This window comes from Leguminivora glycinivorella, chromosome Z (assembly GCF_023078275.1).
Source record: "Leguminivora glycinivorella isolate SPB_JAAS2020 chromosome Z, LegGlyc_1.1, whole genome shotgun sequence".
Taxonomy (NCBI): domain Eukaryota; kingdom Metazoa; phylum Arthropoda; class Insecta; order Lepidoptera; family Tortricidae; genus Leguminivora; species Leguminivora glycinivorella.
Window position 1 is genome coordinate 22,806,037 of NC_062998.1, and position 15,019 is coordinate 22,821,055.

Below are 15,019 nucleotides of genomic sequence, written 5' to 3' on the forward strand. Positions count from 1 at the left end.
TATTTTCCCCTCAGTAGCTCGGAAACACGTGTTTTGTCCTTTAATACCAGCGGGTAAAAACGCATTTTATCCACTAGTGGGTAAAGTAATTTGACCTTGAATAAAGTCAAATTAACTGCTTTAAAATTGATAAAAGTAGGTGAATTTAGTAATAAAGATGATTTACCACCTGTGGAACTACTGGAAGCAGTGATAAACGCATTTTTTGCGTTGTAGTTTCCTCACTACAGTGAGGGGAAAAGTTTTGTGTTACACTCGGGTGCAAATGTATTTTACTTCTCGTGTGTTAAAAAACTCGCAAGTTCAGGATTCTATTCTCGAACCACTCGCTTCGCTCGTGGTTCAACTATAGAATCCTTTCACTTGCTCGTTTTTCAATTCCACACTCGGCGTTAAAATACAACTTTGCCCCCTTGTATAACAAATAACTATTTCCCCTCACTAGCTCGGAAACACGTGTTTTGTCCTTTAATACCAGCGGGTAAAAACGCATTTTATCCACTAGTGGGTAAAGTAATTTGACCTTGAATAAAGTCAAATTAACTGCTTAAAAATTGATAAAAGCAGGTGAATCTAATAATAAAGAGGATTTACCACCTGTGGAACTACTGGAAGCAGTGATAAACGCATTGTTTGCGTTGTAGTTTCCTCGCTATAGCGCGGGGAAAAGTTTTGTGTTACACTCGGGTGCAAATGTATTTTACTTCTCATGTGTTAAAAAACTCGCAAGTTCAGGATTCTATTCTCGAACCACTCGCTTCGCTCGTGGTTCAACTATAGAATCCTTTCACTTGCTCGTTTTTCAATTTCACACTCGGCGTTAAAATACAACTTTGCCCCCTTGTATAACAAATAACTATTGAACACGCTTTTATATAAATATTTATAATAAACTATTACCAGCACGGGAAGCATGGTCGCGCGATAGACGATAAAATATCAGGCCGTCCCTATCTCACTATTAGTAAGTGCGATAGGGACGGCCAGATGTTTTATCATTTATCGCGCGACCATGCTTCCCGTGCAGATTGTATAAAATTAATAGAAAAAGAAAATTTGTTTTATAAAACTCTTAACACTTTCGAAACCGGGCTCTACGCGGCGCTACGACATTTTCGCTACATACGGGTTTCCCCATGTAATCGGCTACGCTTCTACGAGCGGTGTGCCCGACAGTCGGGTTCTTGGTAGCGAAAGTGTTAAAGAATTTTTGGTTGCTAATTGTTTTTATGATATAAATGAATATTATAGCTTTTTGGAGTCTGAATAGTTTTAAGAGCCTACATATGTAAACTGCATGGTAGTTAGGTATGTTGTAAATATTGTATATTTTAGTTTATAAGTATATAATAATGCAGCGCCCTAACAGGGTTTGTGGTAAAAGCACTGATGTCTAGTTGTAAGATCTATTGTAAACCCACAAAAGCAAGAAATAAATGAAATGAAATGAAATAAATATTAGCGTCGCACGCATCAGGCCGTCCCTATCGCACTTATAAATAGTGCGATAGGGACGGCCTGCTATTTTATCGTCTATCGCGCGACCATGCTTCGCGTGCTGTTCATGTATATTTGTTATACAGGTTGGGACGTGGGACTTGTAACAAAAGCAGAAAATTAAACAGTAGACATACTACTTAATACACTGGTCAAAAAGAGAAATAAAAAAACAAAGTGTGATGTAAAGCTGCATTTTTGGTATGTTATTTGGGGTCCTTGGGGGAATGTAGGACTATATTTTGCAAGCAAAAAAATGGTGTGCTAACTTCGTAATTTAAAAAAAAAAGTAAAAAAATCAGACTTTTTTTGGTTTTTGCCGTTTTATTAAAAAACTATGCATTTTTGGTCAAAAATTGCTTTGTAATGTTGAAAGCGCATTAAATTCCAAACAGTTTGACATCTTTTTTATCAATGTCTGTCAAATATTTTTTGAGATATGAAGCGTCAAAAAAAGAGCATTTTTCCCCTTTCTATGAAAATATTCGTTTTGCTCATATTTTGAGACTGATATCAGCAAAACAACTCAGGCTATTACATAAATTGTAAAATAAAATTTCACTAGCTTTCATTTAAGACCAAAAGAGTGCCAGTTATTTAAAAAAATAGGATTATATCATAAGTCTAGTATAACTGGATCAGAAATAATCGGTGGATGGTAATGGCTAAATGGGATAGTTTACATATATTTACAGGAGGCGTAGCGGAGAACGAATTATTATTATTTGGGGGCTATTCAAGTATTACTCAGACACATATTTGCGTATATCAAATCAACATTTATTTAGTAAGTTAAGTTTACGGTCAGAAAGAGCTCAGGATCGCCGCTTGGCGGAAAAAAATATTTACGAGTAGAAAACACTAAAATTAATTGAATCATATTGTTCCGAAATTGTTCTTGTACGGACTGGTTTTTAAAGCATATCACTGAGGGTCAATTACATCGATGCAATCTCACGAGCGTTGTCGTGGACGTGCCCGAATCATAGTATTCTCCGTTTAACGAAATATCAGTACATAGTATGTGTTGTATTGCACGCACAGGTCTCTCACCGCCGCGCAGGTGTAGTCGGACCATAACTCGACAGTATACATGCTTGTACAAAAACTGAGGAACAGCTGTCTTTTTACGCTGTCACTACATTTGGCGAATCTTCTAGCCAACATGTTTGCCCTTACTGCGGTGGCTCGCCTCTGCCTTTCTATGTCCTCCTGGTCTTTTAAACTGGACAACAAGATGTGGCCAAGATATTTGACTTCGTGTACTCTCCGCAATTGAACTCCATCAAGCAAAAGAGGTGGTACATGTGTGGGCATATGTGCTGCCTCCATGAGCATAAATTCAGACTTGTCCGGATTGTATCTCATGTTATGCTGGCTGGCGTATCTCTCGCATTCTGCAAGTAACTTACGCATAGCTCCCACCGATGGTGCTAGTAGGACCATATGTACCGTCTGCATATGCGATGTGATTTATCATTTGCCCATTGATGGAGCAGCCAACCTCGGTACTGGTCAAAGCCTGCGACAGCCCATCCATGTACACGCTGAAGAGAGCTGGAGACATACTGCCTCCTTGTCTCACGCCACAGTTTAGCCCGCTGACTGTGGACAGAGTTGACTTCCATCTTACTACGTTCTTCTGCTGGGAATACCATTTCTCCAGTATCTTAATAATTGGCGTGGGCGCTTTCCCTTCCCGTAGTTTATTCCACAGCAATTGGTGGTAAAATACAACTCAAGTGGACTTTCTATCACTACAGGAGTTGTGCCATCAAGATGCAGAACCAGGACCCTCAAAAAGGAAAAAGTAAAATGTAACAAATTCTGTTTTATTTTTCTAACTAGCGACCCGCCCCGGCTTCGCACAGGTACTATACCTACATGTAAACCTTCCTCTATAATCACTCTATCTATTAAAAGAAACCGCATCAAAATCCGTTGCGTAGTTTTAAAGATTTAAGCATACATAGGGACATAGGGACAGAAACAGCGACTATGTTTTATACTATGTAGTGATTTACTAAACTTCAAAATTTTACTGTATTTTATTTCTTCATTAGTAATAGTCAAATCGATGCAAAGTTAGCTTAGACATTTTTTTCAGATAAACGGATATCAAAGAAAGTAAGATCGAATAGATAGCACTTTCAACCTAAAACTTTTAGCGTAAACTATTTTACCTTAACCAATCTACCAGACTCTTGGCTTCTCTATTTATAGATTTTTTTTTGTTTACCAAAGTAACTATTCGTCTTACTGACCTTTATTTGCACTAAAACTAATGCAAAATAAATTTTATACAATGTTATATTGCAATATATATCATATTATGAAGTATTTTGCAGATATTTGTCTAAAAATATTGGCAAAACGCTACATTTTATAAATGCGTCAAAAATTAACCTTTTTTGACGCTTCATATCTCGAAAACTATTTGACGGACATTGATAAAAAAGATGTCAAACTGTTTAAAATTTAATGCGCGTTCAACATTACAAAGCAACTTTTGACCAAAAACGCATAGTTTTTTAATAAAAAAATTAAAACCAAAAAAAGTCCGATTTTTTTACTTTTTTTTTTAAATTACGAAGTTAGCACACTTTTTTTTTGCTTGCAAAATGTAGTCTTACATTCCCCCAAGGACTCCAAATAACATACCAAAAATCCAGCTTTACATCACACTTTGTTTTTTTAGCCGATTTTCATGTAAGATTTGACCGGTGTATAAACTGACCAACATTCGCAGTAGGTTTATTACATTACCTCTTAGGAAAAAGTTTCAAGGGTGATAAAAATCAAAAAAATACAAGTTATTTTTAAAAGTCGCTGAAAAAATGTTGGTCAGTGTAAGGAGTAAAGCCTAGAGTTTAATTTTTTGCTTTTGTTACAGGGCCCACCCGGTATACCGTGTGTACCTATTTACTATAGTTAAATGCGGACATCAAAAATGCGCATCGGCGCTGTTGACAAGCCGTAACAGTCGAATCCACCGATGACAACACATTACCGCTGCACATTGTTATGTTACCTATTCATTGAAAGCGACAATTGTTTATTACTATTAGGTAAGCGTGTTTGGCATTACGCTTAAATCTAGGTGGCATTGACGCGTAGGTAATCCAAATCCAAAGTACGAGCGTAGGTACCACTAACATTCCGGACCAGGATTCGTTTGAAAGATTAAATTTGTAACTCAGTGGCTAACTAGTTCTTTAGATTTACTACACTTATGGTTTTAACAAGGCCCGAGATAATATGTATCTTTCTGAGAATAGTAGTACATATTTAATAAGGTACCTACAGAAATATAGTATATACAGTTAGGTATTTAGAGGGCCGTGGTGGATTAATTTATAAACAGCTACTAATTTTAGCAAACCTTTGAAAATATTTTAGGCGTATCTTGATATGTTACATTAACGTAGGTTTTTAGGGCTCCGTGGTCCAATAGTAACTTTTGCCATGTCCATCTATCTGTCCGTCTGTGATTTTTCTTGGTAGTCATTAGTGCAAAAAACCTGCTTGAATAAGTAACCTATATTTTGCTCGTCATGATGGTCAAATGAAAAATAGAAAAACAGTTTTAGGATGCTTGTTGCACCACATCATGCAATAGTACTTTTTCATAAACATTCGTACCTATTTGTCATACTACTTTGTAGTTATTTTGGGATATACCTGTAGGGCTAGTACATGATTGGCGCGAGATAGACTACCCGTCCTTATGTCAATAATACAATTAGAACAAGGCGTGTCATCTATGTCGCGGCGAGATACTGTGGCTCCAATCGTGTGCTAGCCCTGCTGAGGGTAATTGAAACCAAAAGTTGTCCTCACAGAATCCATTTGTTAATAGTAAAGTTCCCATTTGTGATTTCCAGAGGGGAGAAGCTGTACGTGACAGCGGACAAGCGCGGCGAGAAGGGCGGCTGCAGGCGGCCGCTGTGCTGGACGCTGCTCGGCCTCGTGCTGGCCGCCGTCGTCGCGCTCATCGCGCTCGCCGCCAGTCAGTACCTTTCAACGCTCATTTTCATTTATACTAGAAACTATCATCCAATTATGTCCGTAACTGTTGTAATACCGGCAATACAACCAGTCTAATAATCAAGTAATAACATTAGTTACAAATATTACATCTCATTATATAAATACCTAGTTGAGCCTATACAGTGTGTTACCACCACCCGGGCATTTAATGAAACCAATAATAATACAGTCAGTTAGCAATCGTTTGCTCATATCATCAAATCATAGTTATTTAAATTAACTGAAAAAATAATTTTCGCAAATCCCAACCTTCAATGTAATGCATGCACTTCTTAATTGTCATTACTCACATCGCTCATACTTATGAGCTGTCATTGTCCTCACTTGACAAGTGTGTGTGCCGTACATTGCTGGCAACTGTTAGAAAGTTTATAAAAAAAGCCCACTTGTTGGTAACACATACGTATACGTCCCACTCCTGGACTCAACCCTCCTCTCTTGCACGAGATATGTATCATACGGGCTATAGTCCCCTCCTAGGAATTTCCTTCACGGAAAAGCTAGCGGAAAATATTAAAGGGATACATAAGTTCCGAAAAACTCATTGATACCTACGAATGTTGTCGACTTCTCTCTACAGGTGAGGGATTTATTTATTCAAACTGGTACATCTGTATAAAAAATCATAAAAAGAACTTAAACTACTAAACTTAATCTAACACAATAAATATATGAACAAATAATTTTTAAGAAAAAAAAACCGCCTTCCTTCTGGTGATAAATACTTTCAAATATTGGATTATGTTATCAATTCGTCTGTATATTTTTTAATGTTTGTTATTCGATATCTCCTTCATTTCTGAACCAATTTTGAAATCTGGATGATTCTGAAGTACTTACAGATGAGAATGATTATCAGAACGGAACTCTAACCAGGGGCGGCTCACTCTTCATCAGCAGTTCCACTGCACCAAATGTCACTGTTCTGGACGTAAGTGCATGCTGTTCTTATAAAAATACCAAAGTCACTATAAGTGTGCCGTTCAGATTTGAGGAGTTCCGTTCTGACCATCATCAGCAATTCCACTGCACCAAATATCACTGTTCTGGACGTAAGTGCATGCTGTTCTTATAAAAATACCAAAGTCACTATAAGTGTGCCGTTCAGATTTGAGGAGTTCCATTCTGACCATCATCAGGAGTTCCACTGCACCAAATGTCACTGTTCCGTACGTAAATGCATGCTGTTCCTTTAAAAACACAAAAATCACCATATGTATGCCTTTCAGATTTGTGGAGTTCCCTCGATTTCTCCAGGATCCCATCATCAGAACTGGGTTCTGAGAAAAATGGGACCAATCTGTATGCATATACATTTAATCAAAAAAAAATTTTTCAAAATCGGTCTAGTAACGACGGAGATATCGAGGAACAAACATTAAAAAAAAAAAAAAAAAAAAAACATACAGACGACTTGATAACCCCTTCCTTTGAGAGTTGGAAGGCGGTTAAAAAAAATTTATTCGGAGGTTGTGGTTGTAAATCGGCTCGTAGGCTACGCAACCTCCGGATGAAGTCGGGTGTCATATTCACTCGGGCGCCACCGCCTTTATGTAATTTGTATTTAGAACATTTTATTTTAAACTGTCGAATCACATTATTTCTTGCATTTAGAAAAACTGCTACAAGTATCATTTAGAAAAAAAAATCTGTTGCATAAAAATTTCCTTTGGACGGCAACATATTGGTAACATTTTTCGCTGTTGATTATGGTTTCTAGTATAGATTTTAGATACATTGCGGACTATTGATACTACATCCAATTCATCATTCGGCATTATCCAATCAAATGCCGCAATGTTTATTTCTTTATTTATTTAAACTTTATTGCACAAATTATCAATAAAAAGTACAAATGGCGGACTTAACGCCTTAAGGCATTCTCTATCAGTCAACCATTGGGCAAAACAGAGAATGTTATAAGTACCTAAAACTTCCATGCCAGATCTCGTACCGTCTAAATCAGTCTACCCTTAATAGGTACCCAATCGGATTTGGTTGATGTTATCATTCATATCATATCTTCAAAGCAAACTTATACGAGCATATCGTCACGTATTTGACAACATCGCTATTGTGTTAACATAGGATTAAAACGGCGCGGCGCTGTTGTTACAGTCAGTTGGAACACAGAACCAAATTCTAACATTTCTGAGATCTCCAGATTCTTGATAACCATTAACCATCACGCTATTATATGTACTTACATATGTAATTACTTAATAAAAGATACTGTGATTCAAACAAAATAATAAACCTTTGAGTAAGTCAAATATGCTACAATTATTAAGCGATCCAATATTACTAAGGTAGGTACTAACTACTCGTACTTTTGACTCATTGTTCATTGTTGCACTTGACTGCTGATACCTACAGCTCATCTTTAAATAAACCGATAAACAAGGCAATCCGAAAATGCGATAATACCTAATCATTTGTAAACTTATCTGTCTTATCTCGTATTTTATATAAATAGTTTTACATGACTATCAAGGGTGTTTTATAGTAAACGGAGTCATATGGTGTTTTATAGTAACGGAGTAAGCATAATACTTTAGGACCTCCACAATTGATCGACTGCGTGTTCGACGTGGCAGTGGCACCCAAAAAGGCGCGTGATATGACCATAATAACCAATCTAGTCCTACACGGGGAAAAGATGACGTTTTAAATGACACTCCCACACTTTATATGTTAAAGTTGAAGCAAGAATAGCTTACACAAGGCGAAAGCTATGGGTACTACAAATACGAATACCCTCGTACCCATGCACTTATAGTATACAGGGTGTATTTTGATAGCGGGTCAGTGAGGGGCTGAGGGCAGCTATAGCTGTGGTATACCACATCCAGGCAGGCAATTATGGTCGCGCGATAAATGATAAAACATCTAGCCGTCCCTATCGCACTTATTTATAGTGCGATAGGGACGGCCTGATATTTTATCGTCTATCGCGCCACCATGCTACCCGTGCTGGTATCGAAATCTCATCCTGGAAAGGAATCGATTAACATTTAAAAATATAAGTTTTCATTTTTATTCAATTTGTATGCATTTTTTTTGTGAAGCGTTTGATGAGGTTGGCTACGAAATATATAGCAAAAACCTTTTTCAAGCATCCTTTGCCATATGCATTTTTCAAAATCTATAAACGCCAATCTTCATTAATTTTAAATCAAGGAAAGATGTACTATTAAGACCATTTTCACGTAACAACTGCCTCACTGTATACTTAACTGATATAATTGTAACGTCGATTGAAATATTATCCTTTGCATTAGACTTATATTGACCGGGATATAGACCGTGATTACCTTTTTGATTTTTGTCGAGCTCCCGATATTTCGACGCAGTTGCATGCATCATGATCACGGAAAACTAACGAAGGCGGGTGGATGTTAAAGTTGCATAGACAGCGCGCGATCTACCCTCCTTCGCGCGCGTCGGCTGCGTTCACTTTCAGCGTTACCACTGGTCGCATTCACACTCGATGGTCTGTCCAAACACACTACACTCACAGTGTCACTACGTATGTTCAATTCTGACTTCACCGGTTTTTTACACAAACAAATCACTGGATTCCATACATTAGATAGTTTGAAGCCATCCTCACGATTGAAATTTTTATATTTGTGAATCTCAATGGCTTTTCTTACCAATCTCGGTATGTAGTGGCGTTCCGTCGAAATTACCTTAGGACTATGCAACTCGATCCAATGATTTGCACCCGACTCAATGAGATGTTGAGCAATAGCAGACTTGCGAGTATCGTTCTTTTTGACTGCAGCAATGTGTTCTTTAATTCTGCAGGCAATAGTGCGCTTGGTCTGCCCTATGTAAGAACTGCCACAACTGCACTCAACTTTGTACACACCAGGTTTTTCCAGAGGAAAATTGTCCTTAGGTGACCGCAAGAACTGTGCAATTTTCCTGTGTGGGGTGAAGATAGTTTTTACAGAGTAATTGTTTAGTATTTTAGAGATCTTATCTGTCACTCCCTTTACGTACGGCATAAACGCTGGTTGTCTCTCTACGCGATGAGATGCTTGGGTTTTGCATCCCGTTTATTAACGTTAACTCGGTAACCATTTCTCCTCAGGACTCTCTGAACATGGTTCAACTCCTGTACAAGATGAGAGGAGTCACACAAAGCGTGTGCTCGATTGGTTAGTGATGTTACGACCGAGTTTAACTGTCTGGGATGATGGTGTGAGCTCGCATGCAAGTAACGATCTGTATGCGTCGGTTTCCTATAGACAGAGTGTCCCAGCATGCCCTCGGCTCCAACCTTCAAGCTCACATCAAGAAATGCAATACCCCTATCTTTTTCCATTTCCAATGTGAACGCCATGGATCGATGCACGCTGTTCAGGTGTCGTAACAACAGATCAACTTCCTCCTTGCTACCCTTTATTAACGGTCAATTTAATCACGGTCTATATCCCGGTCAATATAAGTCTAATGAAAATAACCGTGAATCATTCAAAACTCTTATTATCCTTTGCACTTTGCAGCGGGAGTTTTATTCACGAATTCTCCGACTCCAGTGGAACAGTACAACGCATCCGTCAGCTCAGCGCGGGCGCTCGGCGGCATCGGGCAGGCGGGCCACGGCGGCCACGGCAGCCACGGCGGCCACGACCACCACCATCATCACGAACACGACCACTCACATCACGATGACAGCCCTCTGGACACAGATAATCTTGATGAACCACAAGTTGCCAATGATGATACAACCACTCGCGGAAGTGATGAGGATTATGACCAACCCAATGTCGATAATAATTATGATTTTTCAATGTATGGTATGTAACAAAATAAACTTTTTTATTTTTTTATTGTGTTGGTCACACGACGATAATTTTTAAATTTTTTTTCAGTACCTAAAGTAATAGAAGGCGAATTAAAAATAGACAATGAAGAATTGCCAGCTGCGCTTGACGATCCTGCAAGTAACGAGTACAAACAATTTACAGAAGATTTCACCCAGGCGCTAAAAGAAGCCCTATTTGGCGTGGACATAATGAACGATAACGGCAATGATGTTTTAGTAGAATTTATCAAGCCCAGGTAATCATGATTATATAATTATACAATTTATACCTAGCTAAATCCTGACATAGGTACTAAGTTTTTCTAACTTTTAGATTTACCTTAGACCAATCTCAGCGGTCAGTCATTAGTTTTAATTAGCCTTGTTTTTTTTTATTTTATGATTTAGAGATGTCTAATAAATATTGTTTATCTGTTTTAGGAAAGAGGTGGGCATCGTAATGTACAGAATACACTCCAAATCTGCACTTAATAACGAGTTAAACCCTAATGAAGTAAAGGCTGACTTGGAAAAATATCTGGATAGACACAATAGGATGATAAGCCTTTATCATGTTGCCATAGACGGAGTAAAAGCAAGGAGAGTTTTAGACATATGTCAAATAAATAAAAACAATTGTGAATACGGTTGCGAGTTCGATGAAAATACCTTAGATTTTACATGCATTTGTCCACAAAATCAAATTCCTGATATCACTAACCCTCACAGATGTGTACCTAATTCAGCGGATGACAGTTATAAGCCAAACAATGCTTTCGCAAATTCGGATTCAGATCACACTAATACCAACATCAACATAGAAAACAGTGTACATAATACACAGAATTCAGATGACAATGTTTTCGACTGGAAAGAAACTCATACTATGGTATTAGAAACGACCACAGCAACAGACCCAGATCTTAAATTTTCGCACATATTTGGTCATGAAAACAACGCCGATGATGAACAAAAAACTATGAATATGGATTCTAATAATGAAAGTAAATACAGAAGCACATCTATCATCCAAGCAGAACCGGAACCTTCATCAGAACCTGAACCAGAACCAACTTCTGAACCAGAACCGACTTCTGAACCGTCACCTGAAATAACTTCTGAACCGTCGCCCATACCGTCTTCTGCATCATCGCCTGAACCCTCACCCGAACCATCTTCTGAACCAACGCCTGGGCCGTCGTCCGGTCCATCTTCTGAACCATCGTCTGAACCTTCTCCTGAACCATCACCAGAACCATCTTCTGAACCATCGCCTGAACCATCTGCAGAGCCAGAAGGGGAACCCTCTTCTGAATCCGAGTCCGAATCTTCTGCAGAACCAGAGGCCAAGCAACATTTGGAGTTAAACCCTACACTATTGTCAGAACCAGAAATTGAGTCCACTTCGACCCCGGTAACTCCACCAGCATCTGAAACAAAATCAGAAATTGAAACGAAACCTACGTCTGAGTTGGAAACGCATGCTTCCTCTGAACCAGAATTATCAAAACCAGAAGGAAGCCCTCAGCCTAAAGCAGTGGTAGAACAAGAAACTCATCCAGACTCAGATCTTAATAGCACATCGTTACATTCAGAAGAAGTACATATCTCTGTATTAACGACAACTCCACAACCAATAACAGTACTTAAACTAGGCACTAAACATTCTGAACTAAAAAATGAATACGACACAGTAACAGACATTAGTAACAGTATGCCTGATCTCGGAACAGAATCTAAAATAGACTCTAATTCCATAACTGAACCAAACCATATCCTAAAACAGGGATCAACTGAAGAGTCTGCAATACAGGAAGATATTGTATCTAATCCCACAACGCAAATATCAGATTACAATCCAATTGTTACATCTAAGTCACAACTACAAGACCAAACTACGACAACGGAAAACACAGAAGAAATTGCTACTGAATTAACAGTTAACCCTAATATGATATATGAGTCTAAGGCGAAATTAAATGACGTGGAAAGAAGCACAGAAAACAATTTTGAAAAGGAATCTGATACAGAACCTACGAATAACGGTGAACGTACTGATGAATACACTGATGTCACAAACGTGCCATTATCCAATGATTCAGAAGTGAACGTTGTTACAACTTCAGAACCATCGTTAGAAGCTAATTCAGAACGTACAGTTTCGAAAAATGACGGACTACGAGAAAATAACTTACATTTCCTGAATCCAAATGGTGACAATGACTGGCTTCAGTATGATAACAATAAAACTATTGAAAATGACAACTCAAAAGATGATGAGACTGAAAGAATACATTTTACTAACTTAGTCGCTACCAACCGTCCTAATGTAACCGAAGACGAGCTGTCATTCGAATTTATAGCAAAGACTAATGAAGTTCCAAACGAAACGGATGACGCGGAAACAAAAACTACACTAGCCCCCGTTACGACCACTAACACTGAAAATACTACTGCTTTTAACTCCAACCAATCGTCTACTAACCAAATTTATGGTACATCTGAGAGTAAAAACCAGGCCGATAATCACCACCACCCAGTAACAGAATCTTCAAACAAAGAAATATTGCTTACAAAAAAGGAAGATAATATAGAAAAAGAGCATCTCGTTAAATCTCTTGACAAAAAAGTTGCACATGATTCTCAGACAAATGGAGAAGAAACATCAAATGAACCTTCCGATATTTCATTTGATTATATTATTAACCGTTCATCAAAGTTTATTGAAAAACAAAACAATACAGCTATAGAAAATATGACATTAAAACCAACTGTTGATCATAGTACTGCTACAAACGATTCTGATTGGGTACCTGTATCAGTAAGTGAAACCAATTACGCAAATACATTTAATAAAATCCCGGAAGGTGTTGAAACTACAACGGTGAATGATTTAGAAGATATGATAAATCCGGGGATGTCAAACGAAGATTTTGAGCCAGATTATTTAAATAATATGGATAAAACGACCACTAAAGCACCAGAACAGTATGTACCTATGTATATTTCTCATGATTATGACAATGAAGAGTTACGTGTAAAACGAGTTAACACAGAGGCAAAAAATGTTACGAACGTTCTGGCTTCCACAGAACCGAAAGAAATTTCAAAAACGAACGAACAAAGTGATACGCTACTGTTAGCGAATATATTTACAAAACAACTGAACAATCTCTCGTAAGTGACAGTGACAACATAACAAGTAACGCCAAATATATTAACGAAACTGAACCGGCCCCCGTTTGGGAGGAATCCGATAATGATATACACTTACTTAACATAGAATCTAAAGAAAATAATACATTACACACCATTAACCAGACAACTATGAACATAAGTGCAGAAACCATACCAGCGAACACAACACCCACCAATAATTTCAATGTTACGATATACGAAATATCAGCCCTTGACAATAACACATTCCCAGCGACAAAACACACGAACTCCCATTCTTCGGAGTACGATGACCATGAAACAGAAATGAACCCTTTTTTACCTGAAGTAGAAAATAATAAAAGCCTCGTTAAAAAACTACAAGAAGGACACGATTTAGAGCCAGCTAACCTCAATGACAAACAAAATGAGAATATTGATGATCATTCAATAACAACTGAACGACAAACAAATACGAAAAGCAATTCCAGCGAGAACTTAAATATAATGAATAACGAATACACAACTGTCGAACCTGAAATAACGTCCGTCAATAGTAGTATTCTACAGTTAAATTCTAGTATCACATTAGACGTTACAAATGAAACTAATCTACTTAGTCATAAAAGTGTATTTGACAAATCTGGTAGCCAAAAGGAAAATATTCAACCTATTTCAACATTCCTAATTGATACAGACGACTTAGGCAAGGAACGCACTACTGTTTCTAGTCCTATTATGGTAAAAAATATTTTAGAAAATGATGCACCTAGTCTAGTGCCAGAAAAAAGAAAATCTAATTTAAGCCCAAAAAATAATGCAGATGACAACAATAACAGGGAGTTATTAAGTGTCCTTCCTCTTCATAACCAAGAGGAAGCAAAAGTGCCAGAGAAAAACTTTAAAAGTGAAAACATACTGGAGCTTAATGACATAAGGACATTAGATTTAACCAAATAGTTAACATACTCAAGTACGCTATACAAGCGAATCGGTGCCCGTTGACATATTTAGGTACATAGATATAGTTGCTTATTGACCATAAATGTCAAATGGTTCATGGATACTACACGAGTTACTCTTGTTTATCTAAAACAAAACATAATAAGGTCCTGTTACGATTTGTACATTACGATACAAGTGCGTAAAAAAGGAAGTCCGAAACGAGTGGCGATAAATTAAGACACGACTGAAGGGAGTTTCAGGTCGAAACTTCGGAGGGCCTTCTGTACTGAAAAACGTCTTACGATACACGTGCGAAAAGTAAATTCATAACGAGTGTCTATTTAAAACACTCCCTTCGATCGTGTTTTAATTTATCGCCACTCGTTTCGAATTTCCTTTTTTCCGCACTTGTATCGTAATATGCTACTTTATCGCATTAGAGCGAGTGGAACTGTATATGCCTTTGTCGTTACTTCAAAGGGCCATATGCCATATGTACTGAAAACGTCGTACGATACACGTGCATAGAGAAAATTCGTAACTCGTATTGATTTA

The 15,019-nt window shown here is 37.8% G+C and overlaps 1 protein-coding gene across 1 annotated transcript in view; it reads left to right on the forward strand.

The window, feature by feature from the left end:
• LOC125241136 (cell wall protein RBR3-like) overlaps positions 1–14,733 on the forward strand; it is a 59,366-nt gene extending 44,633 nt beyond the window's left edge. The window contains exons 3-6 of the mRNA XM_048149469.1: positions 5,382–5,506; positions 10,062–10,355; positions 10,431–10,620; positions 10,805–14,733. Coding sequence (XP_048005426.1) covers positions 5,382–5,506; positions 10,062–10,355; positions 10,431–10,620; positions 10,805–13,544 — 3,349 coding nt within the window. The 3' untranslated portion in view covers positions 13,545–14,733. The remainder of the gene's footprint in view (positions 1–5,381; positions 5,507–10,061; positions 10,356–10,430; positions 10,621–10,804) is intronic.
• The last annotated feature ends 286 nt before the right edge of the window (positions 14,734–15,019 follow it).